This window comes from Candoia aspera, chromosome 3 (genome assembly GCF_035149785.1).
Source record: "Candoia aspera isolate rCanAsp1 chromosome 3, rCanAsp1.hap2, whole genome shotgun sequence".
Taxonomy (NCBI): domain Eukaryota; kingdom Metazoa; phylum Chordata; class Lepidosauria; order Squamata; family Boidae; genus Candoia; species Candoia aspera.
Window position 1 is genome coordinate 114,046,724 of NC_086155.1, and position 19,844 is coordinate 114,066,567.

At 39.9% G+C, this 19,844-nt stretch overlaps 1 protein-coding gene across 1 annotated transcript in view; it reads right to left on the bottom strand.

Moving 5' to 3' along the window:
- Positions 1 to 19,844, bottom strand: part of SLC4A9 (solute carrier family 4 member 9) — a 45,498-nt gene that overhangs the window by 10,188 nt on the left and 15,466 nt on the right. Inside the window, exons 7-14 of the mRNA XM_063299924.1 lie at positions 18,903 to 19,057; positions 18,029 to 18,145; positions 17,558 to 17,732; positions 17,191 to 17,324; positions 15,782 to 16,053; positions 14,554 to 14,609; positions 12,626 to 12,820; positions 10,478 to 10,591 (exon numbers count right to left, since the gene is read on the bottom strand). Of these exons, the coding sequence (XP_063155994.1) occupies positions 10,478 to 10,591; positions 12,626 to 12,820; positions 14,554 to 14,609; positions 15,782 to 16,053; positions 17,191 to 17,324; positions 17,558 to 17,732; positions 18,029 to 18,145; positions 18,903 to 19,057 (1,218 nt within the window). The remainder of the gene's footprint in view (positions 1 to 10,477; positions 10,592 to 12,625; positions 12,821 to 14,553; positions 14,610 to 15,781; positions 16,054 to 17,190; positions 17,325 to 17,557; positions 17,733 to 18,028; positions 18,146 to 18,902; positions 19,058 to 19,844) is intronic.

The following is a 19,844-nucleotide window of genomic DNA, read 5'->3' on the forward strand; positions in this document are numbered from 1 at the left end:
GGTTATCTTCAGGACAGCACCTCTCTCCACTGGAATTGGCCAAACCCCTTCAATTATGCCAGGAAAAGCAACAGGTTGTCCCCTATTTTCAGGAGGTCACAAAGCCAAGGCCCAAAGGCATTACCTTCTCTTATAGGAATGGTCCCCTGGAATGGCCTCCCTAGGGTAGTATGTTTGGTCCCAACTCTGGTCTCCTAGAGATTCTGAAAATGAAGCTTTTCCAGAGGGCATACAGGGGCTAATGTCAGATGCTATCTAGGATGTATGTTTTTATATTTTTGATGGTAGGTTTTTATATTTTTAATTTTCATTGTTACTTACTGTTTTTCATGTTATGAGCCACTGAGAGTCTGTTTATGATTGTGGCAGGATATAATTGTGATAAACAAATAATAGTGAAATAAGAAACCCTTTACATTAAGATTATATTGTTCTACTACCAGATAGCAAATGAAATTTATAAATTTTACTCAGCCAAATATATCTACAGTATTGAGTAAATCTTACGGGCTAAATATAAATTATAAGACAACAAAAGTAATGGTATCAGCAAAAATAAACTTGTTGTTTATTCATTTAGTTGCTTCCGACTCTTCGTGACATCATGGACCAGCCCACGCCAGAGCTTCCTGTCGGTCGTCAACACCCCCAGCTCCCCCCAGGGATGAGTCCGTCACCTCTAGAATATCATCCATCCATCTTGCCCTTGGTCGGCCCCTCTTCCTTTTGCTTTCCACTCTCCCTAGCATCAGCATCTTCTCCAGGGTGTCCTGTCTTCTCATTATGTGGCCAAAGTATTTCAGTTTGGCCTTGACTATCATTCCCTTAAGTGAGCAGTCTGGCTTATTTCCTGGAGTATGGACTGGTTTGATCTTCTTGCAGTCCAAGGCACTCTCAGAATTTTCCTCCAACACCACAGTTCCAAAGCATCGATCTTCCTTCTCTCAGCCTTCCTTATGGTCCAGCTCTCGCAGCCATATGTTACTACGGAGAACACCGTTGCTTTAACTATGTGGACCTTTGTTGTCAGTGTGATGTCTCTGCTCTTAATTATTTTATCGAGATTTGCCATTGCTCTTCTCCCAAGGATTAAGCGTCTTCTGATTTCCTGACTGCAGTCAGCATCTGCAGTAATCTTCACACCTAGAAATACAAAGTCTTTCACTGCTTCTACATTTTCTCCCTCTATTTGCCAGTTATCAATCAAGCTGGTTGCCATAATCTTGGTTTTTTTCAGGTTTAGCTGCACTTTCTTCTTTCACCTTCATCATAAGGCTCCTCAGTTCCTCTTCGCTTTCAGCCGTCAAAGTGGTATCATCTGCATATCTGAGATTGTTAATGTTTCTTCCAGCGATTTTAACTCCAGCCTTGGATTCCTCAAGCCCAGCATGTCACATGATGTGTTCTGCGTACAAGTTGAATAGGTAGGGTGAGAGTATACAGCCCTGCCGTATGCCTTTCCCAATCTTAAATCAGTCCGTGTTCCGTGGTCTGTTCTTACTGTTGCTACTTGGTCGTTATACAGATTCTTCAGGAGGCGTACAAGATGACTTGGTATCCCCATACCACTAAGAACTTGCCACAATTTGTTATGGTCCACACAGTCAAAGGCTTTAGAATAGTCAATAAAACAGAAATAGATGTTTTTCTGAAACTCCCTGGCTTTTTCCATTATCCAGCGGATATTGGCAATTTGGTCCCTAGTTCCTCTGCCTTTTCTAAACCCAGCTTGTACATCTGGCAATTCTCGCTCCATGAATTGCTGAAGTCTACCTTGCAGGATCTTGAGCATTACCGTACTGGCATGTGAAATGAGTGCCACTGTTCGATAGTTTGAACATTCTTTAGTGTTTCCCTTTTTTGGTATGGGGATATAAGTTGATTTTTTCCAGTCTGATGGCCATTCTTGTGTTTTCCAAATTTGCTGGCATATAGCATGCATTACCTTGACAGCATCATCTTGCAAGATTTTGAACAGTTCAGCTGGGATGCTGCCGTCTCCTACTGCCTTGTTATTAGCAATGCTTCTTAAGGCCCACTCAACCTCACTCTTCAGGATGTCTGGCTCTAGCTCACTGACCACACCGTCAAAGCTATCCCCGATATTGTTATCCTTCCTATACAGGTCTTCTGTGTATTCTTGCCACCTTTTCTTGATCTCTTCTTCTTCTGTTAGGTCCTTGCCATCTTTGTTTTTGATCATACCCATTTTTGCCTGGAATTTACCTCCGATGTTTCTAATTTTCTGGAAGAGGTCTCTTGTCCTTCCTATTCTATTGTCTTCTTCCACTTCTGTGCATTGCTTGTTTAAAAATAATTCCTTATCTCTTCTGGCTAACCTCTGGAATTTTGCAACTACCTGAACTGAATGGAAAAACAAGTACAGATGGCATAAATACTTGGACTGTAGTTTGAATGATAGATGGAATCATAACATGGAAATAAGGAGCAAAACTGAACAAGCAAGATTAGCTTTTTGCAAAATAAGTAAACTAGTTTGCTGTCTGAAGACTTAAGATTTGAACTCTGTTGATGAATTGTTGCATTTCACTAATTCCATTGTATGGAGTAGAGAAGCATGAACAATGACCCAAATGATAATTAGGAGAATAGAAGTCTTTGAAATGTGCGTTTATAGAACATTTATTAAAATACTGTGGGTTGAAGGTTACAAAATAATACAATCCTCCAAACAATGGGCGAAGATAGGGAAATTGTGAATATCACTTAGAAAAGATAATTGAAATATTTAGGACACAAGATACATAATGAGAAATTTCAACTACTTCAATCAGTTGTACAAGAAAAGATTCTTGGGAAATTCAGTATTGGAAAATAATGCATATCTTGGTTGAAAAATATATGTGCATGATTTGGCAGAAATACGATGTCCTTGTTCTGGATCGAAAGAGCAAATAGCATTGATCAAGGACATCACAACAGTATCATGAATTCCTGGCAAAAGTGGCACTGATAAGAGAGTATTTCTCTCAAATCTTACTGGGCTAGGAGGCAAGAGGTTATCCACCAGGTATCAAGGTTCTATCCATCTGTAACAAAATACAATGACACAAAAATGGTGACATGTGTCATATATTGTAATATATTACAGTCAATTATAAAATTGCAATATAAATAAGGAGCCTCAAGACTAAAAGGCCCATAATTTACAATAGAGCCAGTTTGGTATATTGGTGAAGGCATCAGGCTAGAAACTGGGAGACTGGGAGTTCTAGTCCCACTTTAGGCATACAAAGCCAGCTGGGCAACCTTGAGCCCATCACTCTCCCTCAGCCCTAGGAAGGAGGCAATGGCAAACCACTTCTGAAAAACCTTGCCAAGAAAACTGCAGGGACTTGTCCAGGCAGTCTCCGAGAATTGGACACGATTGAACGAATTAAAAAAAAAGTACAATAATGTCAACATCATGTTTTTATAGGTTAAAAAAATCAGAGTGGGACAAGAAAAAAATTAGTAATGTTTTCAGCTTTAAGAGATCTGACTCTGAGCATATTTCTGATGGGAGCTGGTTCCAAAGAGAGCCAGGTGAGAAAAGGCTCTCAACCATGGCTATTCCAGGATGCGGGAGAACCAGTTGATCCTGCCTTGGTAATCAGATTAAATACACAGCTACCAACAGATATTTCAAATAGCTGGGTGTGCCCTTACATAGGGCATAATGGGTCATTGCCAGCAATTTTTATGGTATCTTACATGAAAGCCAATGTAATGGTTGGCAATAATAAGAGGTAGGGGTAAAATAAGGAATGTCCAAATCCAGTAGCATGAACAGCAGCATTCTGCTTATGATCCAAAAGGCAGAGGGAGGTCTTGGGTAATGGGGCTAACAGGGTGCTACAATAATCCAAATGTGACACAACCATGGCATGAAAATTGCTTAGCCATCTGCGACTAAAGAAATGATAACTTCTGCAAATGTTCATTAAATAGAAATTACAGATTTTAGTAGTTTTTTCAGTGAAATGTTTTAAAGACAATTTGTCATCAATTTGGACTCCCAACTGAGGAGACTCCCAACTGGCAGCCTTGAAAACCAAAGGAAAAAACAGGAAGCAGATGGATAAGATGATCAGGATGGAATACAATAATCTCTGTCTTGTTCATGTTGAGTTTAAGACAGTGGGAACACATCCAGCCAAAAATCCTACCTAGATAGTTAGGAAATGTGCCCACATTGTATCACCCAGAGCAGGTCCAAATAAATTGGAAAGCCTTCAGTGTAGATGTGATAAATGAATTGGGAAGATGAAATCAGGGAACCAAGTGGAAGGATGTATAAAGAAAATAAGAGACCCAACCCTGATCCCTGAAGAACTCCCACTGATAATGGGAAAGATCAGAAAATGAAATCATCTGGAACAATAGATAAGTTTGAAACTACTGAAATATCAGCAATACCAAAGAAGCTTAATCGTGACAGGAATATTTGGTGGTCCAAAGTGTTAAATGCAGCATATACCTCTAGTAATGCCAATCATGACAATTGTTAGATCATCTTGGCTACTGAAACAGTAGTTTAAAGTCAACTATGATTGAAGTGGCATACAAGCCTAACCCTAACCCAATAAATAGGAACTGATACATCAAAATAAGAAGGAAAGGTATGAGGCCAGAACAAAGTTTGAAATCTAACACTTGTAACAATCAGCACAGATAGCATGACACCATAACATGGTGTTGAAATGTTGAGATTCTCCCATAAGGCGCTCTTGGAATCTCCCAATTCTCTTTTATCCATGTGGCTAGTAGAAGAGAAGGTCTCTCTCTCTCTCTCTCTCCCCCTTTCTTCCTTTTTGGTAGGTATATTGTGTGCATGTGAATGGATGTGTCTGTGTGTGTGCTTGGAGAATATGCTCTAACAAAATAGTTATAAAACAATTACTTGTGTTGCTACCTTGTTTACTGAGGCCTTCACTATCTATTCTCTGAGACTGCCTATAAGTTCCTATAACAGAATCACCTGCCTGCTAAAGGTGAAGTATAAGGGGGCAAGCATGGAGTAAATGCTGGAAGCCAGCACCCTTCACTGTGCTGAATGGCTACTTATCCAAAGCCATTTTCTACTAATAGCCTTGGGCCACTTGCCTTGCCTTCCCACTGTTGCACCCACCACTGTGGTGCCTTGATCTCCTTTCGAGTAAGTGTCGTATTGCTAGTTGACAGCAAAGGCTGCCTGTTGTTCGTGCTACTACTTGCAAGGATGCCCTTTGGGATGTTTATGTTAAAAAGAATGCAACATATTATTACTTCTCTCAGTGTATTTGAAAGACAGAGAATAGATAGCATCAGTTTAACTCCTAACTAAAGAACAGAATAAGCATAATCCTCATACCATTTCCCTAACTAGTAACTACAATATACTGTATGTAACAGCCACACTCCAAGATCAGAGAGCTAAAATTCAGCAGTAAAACCTTGGGACATGGATAAGGGTTTTAGGAATAATCACCCCTCAATGCAACACATGAAGCAACAGAGAAAATAGGCCCAAAATCCCACCCTGCCTATTATGTAATAGAGTCAATACACTTCGAGTGCAGAAATGACAACCCCCTCACCCAAAGCATCCCTTCTTTGCACCTGTCTTTGCTGCAGAAGATGTAAGACAGGTGCCTGAGTCTGAACTGAGTTTCTCATGGAGGGGAATTGAATAACTAATGCAACTTAAGATTCCAAAGGAGGGTATATTAGGACAGGGGCTTGCAAACATTATCAGGCTGTAGAGTCTGTTAGTTAAAAAGAAATTTTCTGGAACCACTGATTAAGAGGTAAAGCTCTAGTGGTAGAAAATGGCTGTGTTCAAGTTAACTTTTTTTTTTACATCTGTCTCTCATGAACCTCATCAAGTTCTCACAGAACCCTAGGATTCCACAGAACACAGCCTGATAAATCCTACTCTATGATATCTTGAGAAACTACACTCTAACAAGTCACCTGGTCCTGTTAAGTTTCCACTCTAGGATTCCTAAAGAACACAAATGTGAAATTGCTGACCCAGCAAGAAATAAGTTGGCACTCAAAGCAGGCTCAGTGCCAGAGAATGTAGTTGCAGAATGTAGTCAATGTGCCATCAGTTTTAAAAAGGAACCCAGGGGAGAAATAGGAAATTGGAGACCAATCAGCTACTGTCTGTTCTAGTTAAATGGGTAGAAATTATAATCAAAAATAACAAGGCACATGGAACTTCCAGTGAGGACATGATGGACTGAACAGCTGTGCCTGCAGGCAGAACTGACAACGCGGCAGTTTTTTTGGGCTCAGGCAGGTTTTTCCTGAAGCCCAGGAGTGTTTTTCTGGATAAGGAAAACACCTGGAATCACCCCATCTGTCCTCCGGACAGCTGCTTGCAGCCAGAAGATCGCAAACAGCATTCACGCTCGACTGTTAAGAGCTATGGAGTCCTTGGTGCTCTCTGAACCTTGTTGTTTTCTTGCAGACGTTTCATTGCCAGACTAGGTTGAAGATGTTGCCTAGTCTGGCAATGAAACATCTGCAAGAAAACAACAAGATTCAGAGAGCACCAAGGACTCCACAGTTCAACCCTGAGCTACAAATATTTGCTTCGATTGTTAAGAACTAACCAGGAGGCTGGGACATCACTATTTCCAAGCCACGCTATAGCCTTAAAGGGACACTAAGACCGGCCACCCCATTTCTAAATCACCCAATTTATATTTCTTTTAAGTATGCGTACCCTAAGAGAGGCTTTCTACAGCAAGGAGAAGCAGGTTCTCTTGCTGCTTATCGTTATTTTTGGGATTAATTTTTAAAATTCTTTTTAAGTTTTGGACTTCGCTTTCCATCCAAATATTAAGGAGGATTGAGAGTAAATAATTGTCTCCCTGTTATTATTTTTGTACTAAATTTGAAGATATTAGCATTTTCCTGCATATTGAATTGGCTGTTTTGAACTTTCAGTTTTCTGCTTCTACTTTCCCTGGGGAACTGTCTCTTATCTCATTTTCACTTGTGTAAACATATTCTAAAATTCCTTCATATCTTCAACTTTTGCCATAATCTTCTGCTTGAGACATGGAGGAGTTTAAGCAGACTTTCTCTGACTTTCACTGAGATTTTAAACAGATTCTTTCTGATTCCTGTCAGGTTTTTATGCAAGGCATTCAGGATATTGTGGAAAATATGAGGTCTAAAATATGTCATCTGGTTGGGGATGTTGTGGAGGAAACTGAGGAATTTAACAGTGATATAAATGTTTCTTCTAAGAGTGAGATGGGACTTCTGTTGAAATGCTGGATGAAGATTGGATAGACAAGTTGAAGAAATTAAAGGGAGAGATTGAGTTGCAAGCCATAAGTGAAATTGATTTTCTGATGGAAAGTCATGGAAAAGAAGGGATTATTATGTATGGGAGGTCTCTTGAAAAGAAGTCAGAGTTTTTAAGGGGGGCAGTTGGGCTGTTTGATTTTTTAAAGAAAATATAATAATATATTTTAATATATTATAAAAATATAATAAGCTCTATGCTTATTGTGGGGATATGTAAATGCTCTGGTTTATTTTGAAGTGGGATAAGGGTTTAAGAATATTTATCTGGATTGTTTTAAAGGTTTGGCTTATTTCATTTATCTTTAACAATTTGGATTAAGATTATTAAGGTATAATAAAAAAATAAATGTTTGGTTTTGGGTTTAATATGATTAATATTATTTAAATTGTTGTATTATCAAATATAATGGCAGACAATTTATATGTTTTTTAGTTTGATCTTTATTATAGTAAACAAGAATATATAGAGTAGCAATAGGAAGGAAATAATTAAATAAATGTTATCTGGGGGGAAGTTGATTAGGAGGTTTTTATGTATATGTATATGTATATATTCTTTTATTGTAAGGGGAGGGAGCAACTGTATTTAGTGATTTTTATAATGTGCCAATGGAATGATTTATAGAAATAATTTGATTTTGGTTTAATATAGAGTAAGGGATTGATTATGGAAAATTGTTGTATATTCTTGCTGTTAAAAGTCAGAAGTCACCTCTTTTTGTAATTTTGAAAATTTACTCTTGCATTTCTATACTTTTTTAGTTTTTTCTTTTTTTTCTTTGTAGTTTTTTGTTTTTCTGTAGCTTTTATCTTTGCTTGAAACTTAATAAAATTCTTATAAAGAAAGAATAACAAGGCACATAAAGGGAATATCCTTGCTGAAGGAAAGTCAGCATGCATTCCACAAAGGTAAATCCTGCCTCACACAAGAACACTTGAATTTTCAGAAAGCTTTTGACCAAGTTCTTCCTCAGAGGCTTTTGAGCAAACTTAGCAGTCATGGAATAAGAGGACCTGTCTTTTTACTGTTTAAAAGAACAAAAAGCAAACAGTAGGAATAAATGAACAGTTTCTCAATGAGGGGAGTAAATAAAATAAAAATGAATGATCCACCAAATGGCCAATGCACTTCAATTTAAGTAAGTGTAAAGTGATCAAAGTGCATTGGCCATTTGGTGGACCATTCATTTTTATTTTATTTACTCCCCTCATTGAGAAACTGTTCATTTATTCCTACTGTTTGCTTTTTGTTCTTTTAAATTTAAGTAAGTGTAAAATGATCCACAAAGCCTCGTGTGGTGCAAAGTGGCAGGCAGCAGTATTGCAACCGAAACTCTCCCCATAACCCGAGTTCGATCCCAGCGGAAGCTGGAGTCTCGGGTAGCCGGCTCAGGTCGACTCAGCCTTCCATCCTTCCGAGGTCGGTAAAGTGAGCGCCCAGCTTTCTGAGGAAGGTGACGACTGGGGAAGGCAATGGCAAACCACCCCGCTCTATAGTCTGCCAAGAAAACATTGCAAAAGCACCATCCCCAAAAAGGGTCAGACATGACTCAGTGCTTGCACAGGGGACCTTTCCCCTTTCAAAGTGATCCACACTTGTTGACAAATCCACTGCTGGAGTCTAAAATAACTAACCATGAAAAAGAGGTTGGGGCCATGTGGATAGCTCAATAAAGAAGTTGATTGCTCTTCACTGAATGTGTAGCAACTGTAAAAAGGTTAATTCCATGTGATGAATCATTGGAGAATGGATTGAAAATAAAAATTCCAACATAGTAATAGCATTATATAAATCTATGGTACATCTACATCCCTGTGCACAATTCTGGTCACCACTCCTGAAAAAATACAAACCTGGAGAAGGTGAAGAAGACAACCAAAGTGATCACTTGGCTTGAACACCTTTTCTACAAGAAAAAGCTGAAATGTTGGGCCTCTTTGGCCTGGAAAAAAGTGCCTGAAGGCAGATATGCTGAAGAAGTCAGTATAAAATGAAGCATATCATAGAGAGAGTGAGCAGGGATAAGTTGTTATTTTTCCCTCTCTTAGAACATTAGCCATCTATTAGAGATTTAAAACAGGCAAAAGAAAGTACTTCTTCACATAGCATATAATTTATCTTTGAAATTCATTACCACAAGATGTAAAGGTGGCCACCAAGTAGTAGGCTTTAAAGGGGACTGAATAAGTTCAGGGGAACAGGTCTATTGAAGGGCTGCTAGTTTTTGAAACTCAGTTTTACTTCTCTGTTGGGGCAGCTTGCCTCCAAATACTAGCTGCAGGAGTATGGTGGTGGGACTGGGGTATCTTTCCACCTACTGCTGCAAGTAATCAAGAGGTATCTGACTCCTGAGAGACATAACATGCTGGACTAAGATAGGCTTTGGCCTGATCCAGCAGGGTTATTCTTATGTTATTTCACCATACAGGAGCAAAAAATAAGATAAAAATTAACAATTCACATCTGGTTCCATGTTCCTACACCGTCATCTTCACTGAGTCTATCAATACTACACAAAAGTAGCCCACTGATAATCACTAAGATACACACCTATGGTTCTTGTGCTTGTACCGGGATCTCAGAGTCTGTACAAAAGTACCTGATTTCCATTACTGCTTCTGTCATAAGGAAAGCAAGATGCTGTCACGGTAAATTCTATCAATCCAAAGACTATACATGTGAAAGAGAGCTATTTCAGATCCCTCTAATTCTGAGCTAATTCTACTGTTCACAGTGTGCAGGATTATGAGTACTAGATTGGTAGCATTTTTCTACCAGGGTCCAATAAAATATTAATACAGAGTTGTTTTACTGGGACTACACAAGCAATTAATTAAGCAGAGCTGCATTGCCAACGGGTCTGTATGGACAACTGAACATGTGTGGAACACCCAGGCACATTGTTTACATTTTATATAATCACAGCAGAATACCCTCTGCTCACATAATTCTACAGAAATATGTATCTGGGAGATCTATAGAAAATCTCTGGGCTGTAGGTTAAATCGGGACATCAATAAATGCATGACAAAAGTAGACAATGTAAACCATTTCTGTAATGTTGCCTATGGAGGGGCCTATGAAGTCATCAGGAGTTGAGTTCAGCTTGGAGGAAGCTATTCTAAGGCTAGGCCAAGAGCTCTTTTGTCTCATATCGACTAATCTTACCTGGAATGTGCTTGGCACAATAAGCTTGGGTGTCTCTAAGCCAAGAGCAGCATCAATTCCACAGAAGATGAGGATAGCCAGAATGATGGAGAAATCACCCACTAGCTTCCTTACCTAAGAAGTGAAATGAAAAAAAAGAGGCATAAGATTTGCAAAACAAATATACAGATTTACAGTTCATCTCAAATAACTGCTGGACTTAAAAAAATGATGCAGGAATAAAGTAGTTTATATTAAAAAGCCCCAATGCAAGACATCTTTCCTCCTTTCTACAAATCATGATGTGAATATATATTGTATGTGACAAAGAATGAATGGCTTCAGAAGAAGGTGTGGTTGGGGGGTTATGGAGCCAAAACAGCAAACCTGGGAGTAAGTCTTATTGAAGGCAGTGGTTTTTTCCCCTGAATATATATAAGTATGTGTGTATGTATGTGTGTGTGTATATATATATGTGTGTGTGTGTATATATATATATACATACATACATACATACATACATACACGCTGTATATCTGCACTCTAATTGATGACATGCATTTAAATAGGCTACTGCAGCAGTAGTAGATAATATATCAGTCCTACCCTGATGTCTGAATTCTTTGCAGTTGTGATCACTAATATTTTGTTTCTCCTGTGTGCTTTACTATGAAGGATGAAAAGATGCATGAGAGGAGGAAGATGATGCTGACGTTGGTTTTGATTCCCAGATTCTTATTTGTGTGAAAGTTCAAAAACAGCTCCATCAATATGTTTATATAATTCTGCACTTCACACTAAACATACAACTATCATATATTTTCAGGACTGAGATATACTCTTTAGTAAATTCATATCCATTGAGTTAGCTCTTTACTTGATTTTATCGATTTTATTTCTTTGTAGAAAATTGCTTCCTATGGCAATTCCTGCTGTAGTGCCTCCTTTTTTGATCCTCAAGTATCTCCTCAAATACTGCCAGGAGTTTGTACTTGCCTCCTCCTACCCTTTATTTTCAAGCAAGAAAACAAATACAGCATCAGCATTACAGGTCATGTTTGCAGAATCAACTTCATATTCTATTCTATATTTCATTCTAAATCTACAGTATATTCTTCTGGAAATATTTACTAGGAACCAATCTGTACCACCAAATACCTGCCAGATCGCCGTCTGCCAATTTAATGAGCTTGCTCCTGGAAACTGGCTGCCTTATGTATCTTCTATAGTCTCTGAAGAAATCCCTGCTTGCCCAGTAGGAGGCAATCACAATCACCCACAATGGATAATCAAACAGCTCTCAGAACACACTTCTCAGCAATCAGCAGCTATTCATAGTTTTCACTCCACTCACTCAGAACACACAATTTTTTTTCTTTGCAGTCCTCTTTCTGCCCAAAGGGAGAAGCAATAGAAGTAAGAAAAGAAAATTAAAGTGGAGAAGAAAACTGGTGAGATGGGAAGGGGGCTGTGAGAGGTAAAGACAGAGGGAATGTGAATGGAAGCTTCAGCAAGAAGGAGGCATGCCCAGGATCTCTTCCTCTTTGTCCATTTTCTATCTCTTTCCCATGTCCTGTAAGTTTCTACTTTTTTTTACTCTGCAAGTAGACCATCACTCAAAAGGGCTGCCGTGGCGCTGCGGGTTAAACCGCTGCGCTGCTGAGCTTGCCGATTGGAAGGTCGGCAGTTCAAATCCACGTGATGGGGTTAGCTCCCGTTGCTAGTCCCAGCTCCTGCCAACCTAGCAGTTGGAAAACATGCAAATGTGAGTAGATTAATAGGTACCACTTCGGCAGGCAGGTAATGGAGTTCCATTTAGTCATGCCGGCCACATGACCACGGAAGTGTCTACGGACAAATGCTGGCTCTTCGGCTTTGAAATGGAGATGAGCACTGCCCCCTAGAGCCGGACATGACTGGACTTAATGTCAAGGGAAACCTTTACCTTTACCTAGACCACCACTATCTTGGTATTTTCACAATATGTTCAACCATAGCTCTCATCATACTGTAGGATAATTTGAATAATAATTGAATACATGTTGGGGGCAGCCATTACAGGAAGACTGAGTAGGTACCCAAGCTAATTAATGAGAAGGAAATATTACTGTATTTCATAGATTCACATCAACGGCTGTTGTAATGGATTGTAATGTAATGGATACTTACAGCTGTGGGGAAATAGCGAGTTGATTTAAAATTTTTCAGGGCCATAGAACAGAACAGTGTTCCCAGAAACAGAATGAAGGACATGAAAGCAATGTCAGGCACGTAGCTGCAACTGTTGCCCGCCAGGTGGCCCCCTAGTTGCACACACTGATCCTTGGTCAGGAGGGACTGGTTCCCAGATTCCAAATCTGGTTGCTGTGGAGAAGAAAGGATTCTGCCTCAGAGGAACAGCCCTGTTTGTCAAGGTAATGAGTATGCACCCCCCCCTTAAGGAAACATTTAGGTCGTTTTTGCAGTGGCCTAGGCAAGTGGGAACTCTGGGAACTGTAATCCAACCAGTCTGCAAGGCATCAGAGTGGGTCAAGCAGTTGCTGAATATGAGAGAAAATTATATTATTAGCTAAAATGGAAGAGGGAACCTTGGTTGTGCCCAGGTTAATATGTTGCAATCCCCATTTACTATGGGAATGTTGTTTGGTATTTTGTCCTGTGTCATAACTGATTTATAGTTTTAAGGTATTTAACAGTTTTTAGTATGTTAGTTTTAGAGTTCTGTACTGGATTATTGCTTTTCCTGTTTTTAATCTAGCACATTAAAAAAATGTTTCCCATGTTCAGATAAATTGTAGTACATACCTGCCTAACCTACATAATATACACGCTATTATATTACGGCCAATTTTTAAGATTGGTTTTTAGGGTTTTATTATGTGTTTATGTGTTTCACAGTAGGGACGCGGTGGCGCTGCGGGTTAAACCGCTGAGCTGTCGATCGGAAGGTCGGCGGTTCGAAACCGCGCGGCGGGGTGAGATCCCGTTGCTCGTCCCAGCTCCTGCTCACCTAGCAGTTCGAAAACATGCAAATGTGAGTAGATCAATAGGTACCGCTTCGGCGGGAAGGTAACGGCGTTCCGAGTCGTCATGCTGGCCACATGACCCGGAAGTGTCTATGACAACGCCGGCTCCAAGGCTTAGAAACGGAGATGAGCACCGCCCCCTAGAGTCGGACACGACTGGACTTTACGTCAAGGGAAACCTTTACCTTTACCTTATGTGTTTCACATGTAAACCACCAGGAACTGTTTTCTGAATCTGGCAGCAGATAAATATAATACATCCATCAGAAGATGAGCCCAAGGAGGAAATATGGGCAGCAGCCTTCCTGTCCTCCCTTCCCTACTGTTTCTTCTAGAGAAATTTGGTGCCAGGTGCAGTCTAACGCCTAGATTCCCCCACTTCCTGGCAAACTGGATGGAAAGCACTAGGTCAGAGAAGACACAAGGACACATACTCTGCTCCTTCACTACAGGAAGTAGGAGCTTAGAAAAAAGAGAATTAAGGCTACAATCATAGGTAAACACTGAATCTTTTCTTTCTCAAATTCTGCATGACAGTCTCAGCATATGCCGAGAACCTCCCCTCATTGATAATCTGGGAATTTCACCTTTAACAAGATACAGTTTTAGAAAAAATCTGTGTGCGCTCTTTCGGCTTCTAACATTCCTGGTACAATAGTCTTCTGACATTTGTGAGGCTGTGACTTTCTCAAATGATACTAAAGCAGCAGAAGTGATGGTGGAGAAGTCTTCAGCAGGAAAAAAAGCAAAAGGGCAAAGCATCCCAGTTATAAAATGAAAAAGGATTGAAGTTCTCCAAGAGGTACAGAATTTTGATCCTGTCAACATTTATGCAAACATGTTAATCATAACATACTGTGCACTTTATATCTCAGTTTCCATTCTTTTCCTGGGTTACCATACCTGGGCTGCAAAATTATGGAGGACCTCAGGATAGCAGCCAAGAATTAGTCTTGTTTATTCCTTTGCTGCCATCTAGTTGTTGCCTGGCCTTTTGCAATTCAGATATGGTTGCCTCGCCTTTTATTCACAGCTACTGTATTAGTCAATGACAATAATTTTATTTGTTACCTCTCCAAAATTGCTGAGGTCCAGGAACAGAGTCTGATTCAGGACAGAGGAGTTGCCTGCAAGAAACAGTCATCCAAGATATCAGAAGTTCATTCTGATCTGCTGTAACGTAACGGCTGGAGAGGGTAAGAAAATCAAGAACTTAACACAATTTTCAGATGTCTGTTTTGCTGAATCCTAAATATGCATTCACAAACAGGTTGGTAACATAACATGAATGTATATTGTTTCTTGCAAAAACACTAAAGATAGGTCTGCAGCATGGCCAGCTGTTAGGTGGACATTGTTGTTTAAAGATTTAAACAATAATTTAATCAAAGAACAATTCAAGACAAATCAGAACAGTAGCAATATTAGAGAAGCACAGGCTGGCTCAGAGAAGATGGGAATGATACTGCAATACATCTATGTCTGCAGACTGTATTCTCCAGCCTCCACCCACAACATCCAGGAAATACTGGATTTCCAAAAAGAAAATGACTGACAGTTGTAAAACAGAGGAATCTTTGCTTACAAAGCTAGGCATCTCTAAATGCAGGAGACTAATACTGTATATTTGGACAGAACTGGATCAAACTGTGCAGGTACCTGCTTTTCTGTGTGGCTGATTTCAAGTCCAATTAGGCTGCTTAGGCCAATCAGAGCTTTTCTTTGAGGTATGGGAGAGCCCTTTTAGCACTTCCAGTTGGCAAGTGTCAGGACTGGTTTAGGCTGCCTTGATCTACTAGCAGGGACAAGTGCAAGACAGAGAAAACATGAAAATAAACCATTGCAGCCCTACACAGAAGTATGTTGGGTAACTATCTGAAACAGGGCCTTACTGACTGCATCAAAATTGAGGGGGGGGGGAATGATTTCCCAGCTATATTTGACAAATACCCACATTACATTTTCAATACCTAGTTGTAAATGTTTTTTAGTTATTAAGATTTGTAATGCATGGTCATGCTATGTTGCTCCAAGAACTGGTGGTATCTTTGAATTCAACTTGGTTTGAATTCAGCTTAATTTGAATTTGAACTGGATTGAATTTGAATTGCTTCTCAGTTGTTGTTTTTTTATATTGTACTCTTTTTATTTTATGTTGATAATTGTCTTGGAGTTATAGTTAAGTTATAAATATGTTAACATTTATTTTACCGTGTATCTGTCAAGAGTGGCAAGTCATTCAAAGATCACTACCACTACCCAACCCTCTTATCACAAGATCACTGGTTGCTCATCTTACCTGTCTCGGTCAGACTGCAGGTACAGCTATACAAGGTGATGTTATTGATTTTATAATCCCAATTGACTGGGTAATGTTCCACCAGGGACAGCATCTTCTTGACAGCATCATAGATGAAAATGAAGCTGATGAGGGCACAGAAGCCTTCCTCAGTGAAGCGTGTGAAATACTGCACCAAGTAACTAGCTTCAGTAGCCACCAGTATAAGGCCAAAGAAGGCCACCCATAAGCCAATCCAGAGGCGGAATTCTAAATAATCCAAGCTGTGGTCTCTGAGAGGAGGGAGGAGCCAAAATAATATCTCTAAACAGGTTAGTTTTCTAACAGGAAGCTTGAGCTTTTAGTAGCCAGGCAGTTAATCCACTTTTAGCATAACTAGCCCCAAAATCTCAAGTTAAACTGGGGAGTTTCCCTTAGAGTTGCTCCCTCTGACCTAAGAAGAGATCAACATTCAATCACCAATAATGAATCCCCGTTAATAACTGACTTTTACTCCCTTGCAGCTTGACTCACTTGTTTGGGCAGTTACCAAAAGAGGGTAAGATGAAGTGCCAGTATCAGCTTTTCATACCAATCATCAAATAATTTCAGGGAATAAACTGAGGACAGTGGAATGCCTCCATTAGGGAAGAATGGAGACTCTTTCTTCAATGCTGGGCTCAGGAGTTAGTGATTCTCCTTAGTTACACTATCAGAATACACCAAATACACTATCGGAATATACTGGAAATGTTTGAACAAAAGCAGCCTTTCCTACACCATATCCTTCACAAGTGCAAGAATGCAGCTCTTATCATGCCCAGCTAGTATGTACTTGGCCTTGCTGTGTAGGCATGATGGGAATTATAGCCTACCATAATGGGAAGGTACTGTTTAAGGGAAGAATAAACTTGAAGGATAAGCAAGACTTTGCTGTCATATTTGGTATCCTCTTTGCACTTGAATAGTTCAGAATTAATTTACTGTTGGATCCTGTTGGAAAGAGAAGCTTGGCTGATGTTCTTATTATGAGCTGGTTGGCTGAACCAGCTTTGTGGATGTTCCACCCTGTGTCCTAACACCCTTGCACAACAGCCTGGTTGGACATACTTCAGTAAGATTTATCAAAGCAAGTTGACCTGGACATATATAAAATCATTCCTACAAAAGTTGTGTGAGATATTAAATATATTTTGACTTTCCCATACTGCAACTGTGTTTTGTTCTAAATTACCAACAAGCAGCAGTGTTCAAGTCTGAGGTAAGAAGTCAGAATGGCAGATCCAAACTGCAAGCATGAGTATTAGGTATTCAACAGGCACAAGCACTGCAAATCTTGTGTGATCCCCAATCACCTTGATAAGGCTCAAGGAAGAACAATGCATGAAGGCTTGCTCCCAACATGCATACCAATATGAAGTTCTACTTACTTGCTGAAGGAGAACAGAAGACGCTCAAAGACAAGGACAGGCCCAGTGCTACTCAGGATGGTGAGAGGCTGCCCAGCAAACAGGCAGAAAAGTGCGCCAGCGAAAGCAGTACCCAGGAAGCTTTCCAGGACACCCTAGATCATATGAGGAAGCACATGGCTTTGCTTGGTTGAACATCAGCTGCATACCAGCTCTCAAATGATGGATACAATTCAGCCAAACTGCATAACCACATAGCAGTCTGAAACCATTTGCCTACTGCCATCAGTATGAATGTACAAAAGACTAAAGAAATGTAGAATGACGTGGTAAGATAAAACAGTGGCAGCTACAAAGGGACCGTAGGCTACCAGATTCTTGCACAGACCTGCATGTTATCTGTAGCATCTCCCAGCATCCCTCCAAAAGTGATTGCATTGGTGACTGTAGCCAGGTAGATATAGAGGATGGCTGAAAAGCACTGGAGGCTGAGGCCATCAGAGAAGTCGCTGTAGTACCAAGGGGCTTTTCGCTGGATATCCTTTAATAACCCTCCAAATAGCCTGCAAGAAAAATAAGACGTTTTAAATTTGGTTTTTTAAATTTGACACCCACACACACGCACGTGAGCGCGCGCGCGCGCGCACACACACACATATATATACATATATACTACATATATACATATACATATTGGAAAACTTATATTTCTTTTTAAACTTGTACCCTTGGGAAAAGGATAGAAGAGAATTCAACCTGACTCTGTTTTCAGGGCAGCACAATTCTCCCAAGCAGCTGTACAGTGGAGAGAAAGCCCTCCATGGTGTAATTTCCCCAGCCAAACCTCTGTGAGTTTCACCTTCCGGTCTTCATCAGCTCTTCATTGATGGGCTGGTGCCCATGAGCATGTCGATCATCCACAGCCGATCTGTTTCCATTAGCGTGAGGACTCCAGTCACGGAAGTGCATGGAGATCCTGAGGATGTAACAAGGCATAGTCGGCAATACAGCCATTCTTGTGTACACACAAGCCATATCGCAGCGATGGTGGTTGATTCTGAGCTAAATATCATATTCTGGTTTTCACAACCAGACTCCAGCTACTTCTGTTACTTCCAGCGCAACAGTTTGTATCAGTATGTAAGCAACATATACTCCTGAATCTTATTTGCCTCAAAACACAATATTCAGAGAAAGAGCTAATGTGGGACTCACATGTTTTCTGAAATGGTGGCAGCATGCTGTAGCGAATTTTACTACTGTCTTATCACACTGTACCCCAATTCAAAGCAAAACAAAACAGCACAGCCACATGCTTCCTCATATGATCTTGTTTTTAAGAAATAAACTGTATGAGAAAACAGATTTCTCATATGGTTAAGGTGCATATTAGTGAGTGACACAAGGATATTCTTTGGGAAACTGAACCTGCGACATTTTCTCAACTTCAACCAGCCAGGATTGCAGAGGTCATACCGACAGGTGGAAGAACAGCATTTTTTTCAGCAACAAGATACAGAGCTGGGAAAATGGAACATCTCAGCAACACATAAGCTATTCTAGATGAAAGTCACCAGATGCTGTACTATAAATGGGGAATACGTGGATTTATATCCAGATAAAGCATGTAATAATACAAAACTTTTCCCCTAGATTTTAATCAGGTTTCCTTAGATTTGTCAAATGTGATACACGTTTTTCTCTCCATCTGCATTTCTATTCAGTAAATATACCTTTTCTGTGGTGAGGGCAAACTTTTGGGGGGACAAATTCGGATAGTCGGATCCCATTTGCCTGGTGGTAAGACAGTCAGCTCATCCAGAAACTCATCAATTCCTGCAATGAGATCTTCCGTGTCTTTTGCTTTCCAAGCAATTCTCTGAAAAAGCTGGAAGCCAATATTATTAGTTCTAGATATTCCTTTTAGCAGGAATAGCAGGATAAGATGCACAGGAACAAAAATAAAACTTTGCGAAGTGGCTTCCTTGATTTAGCAAAACAGACCAGAACTCTGCTTACATAACCTAGGAGGAAAAGTCTTGGAAAAAGGATTGCCATCTTTTAATGCATGGAAATGATGGAGAATTAAGCCCAAGAAATGGTGGATGGACCGTGTTAAGGAGGACATGGAATGCGTGAACGCCTCCCCTGAAGATGCCTTGGACCGAGCCAAATGGAGACAGATATGCCGACAAGCGGACCCTGCCAAAGCGCGGGAAAAACACTAAGAAGAAGAAGAAGCCCTTTGTTGCATCAGAGCAACAAAACTGGTAGGACTTCATTTGTTCATTCATTCATTCATTTGACTTAACCCTGCCTTTCTCCCCTTTCACCAGTAAAAGAAACAAGAACCAAACTCTGGTGTATTGGTTCATTCAGACTACCTTTATATGTCAGTAGGATCCACATAAAGGTCTAATAATAATAACAACAACAACAATAATAATACGTAAAGGTCTAATAATTTAGTGGCAAAGGTATGAAAAATCCAGAAGGGGATTAATATTTTTTCACAGAACTGTATCAGTGAAAGTGAAGACATTTTGAATAGCTAGAATTAAATATAAATTGCTATCTTAAGGAGAAGACATATTATGTCTCACTGATATTCAATTAATTGAAGTAAGATCCATGTATTTCCTATATGCTTTGATGTATCTATGAACTTTTGAAAT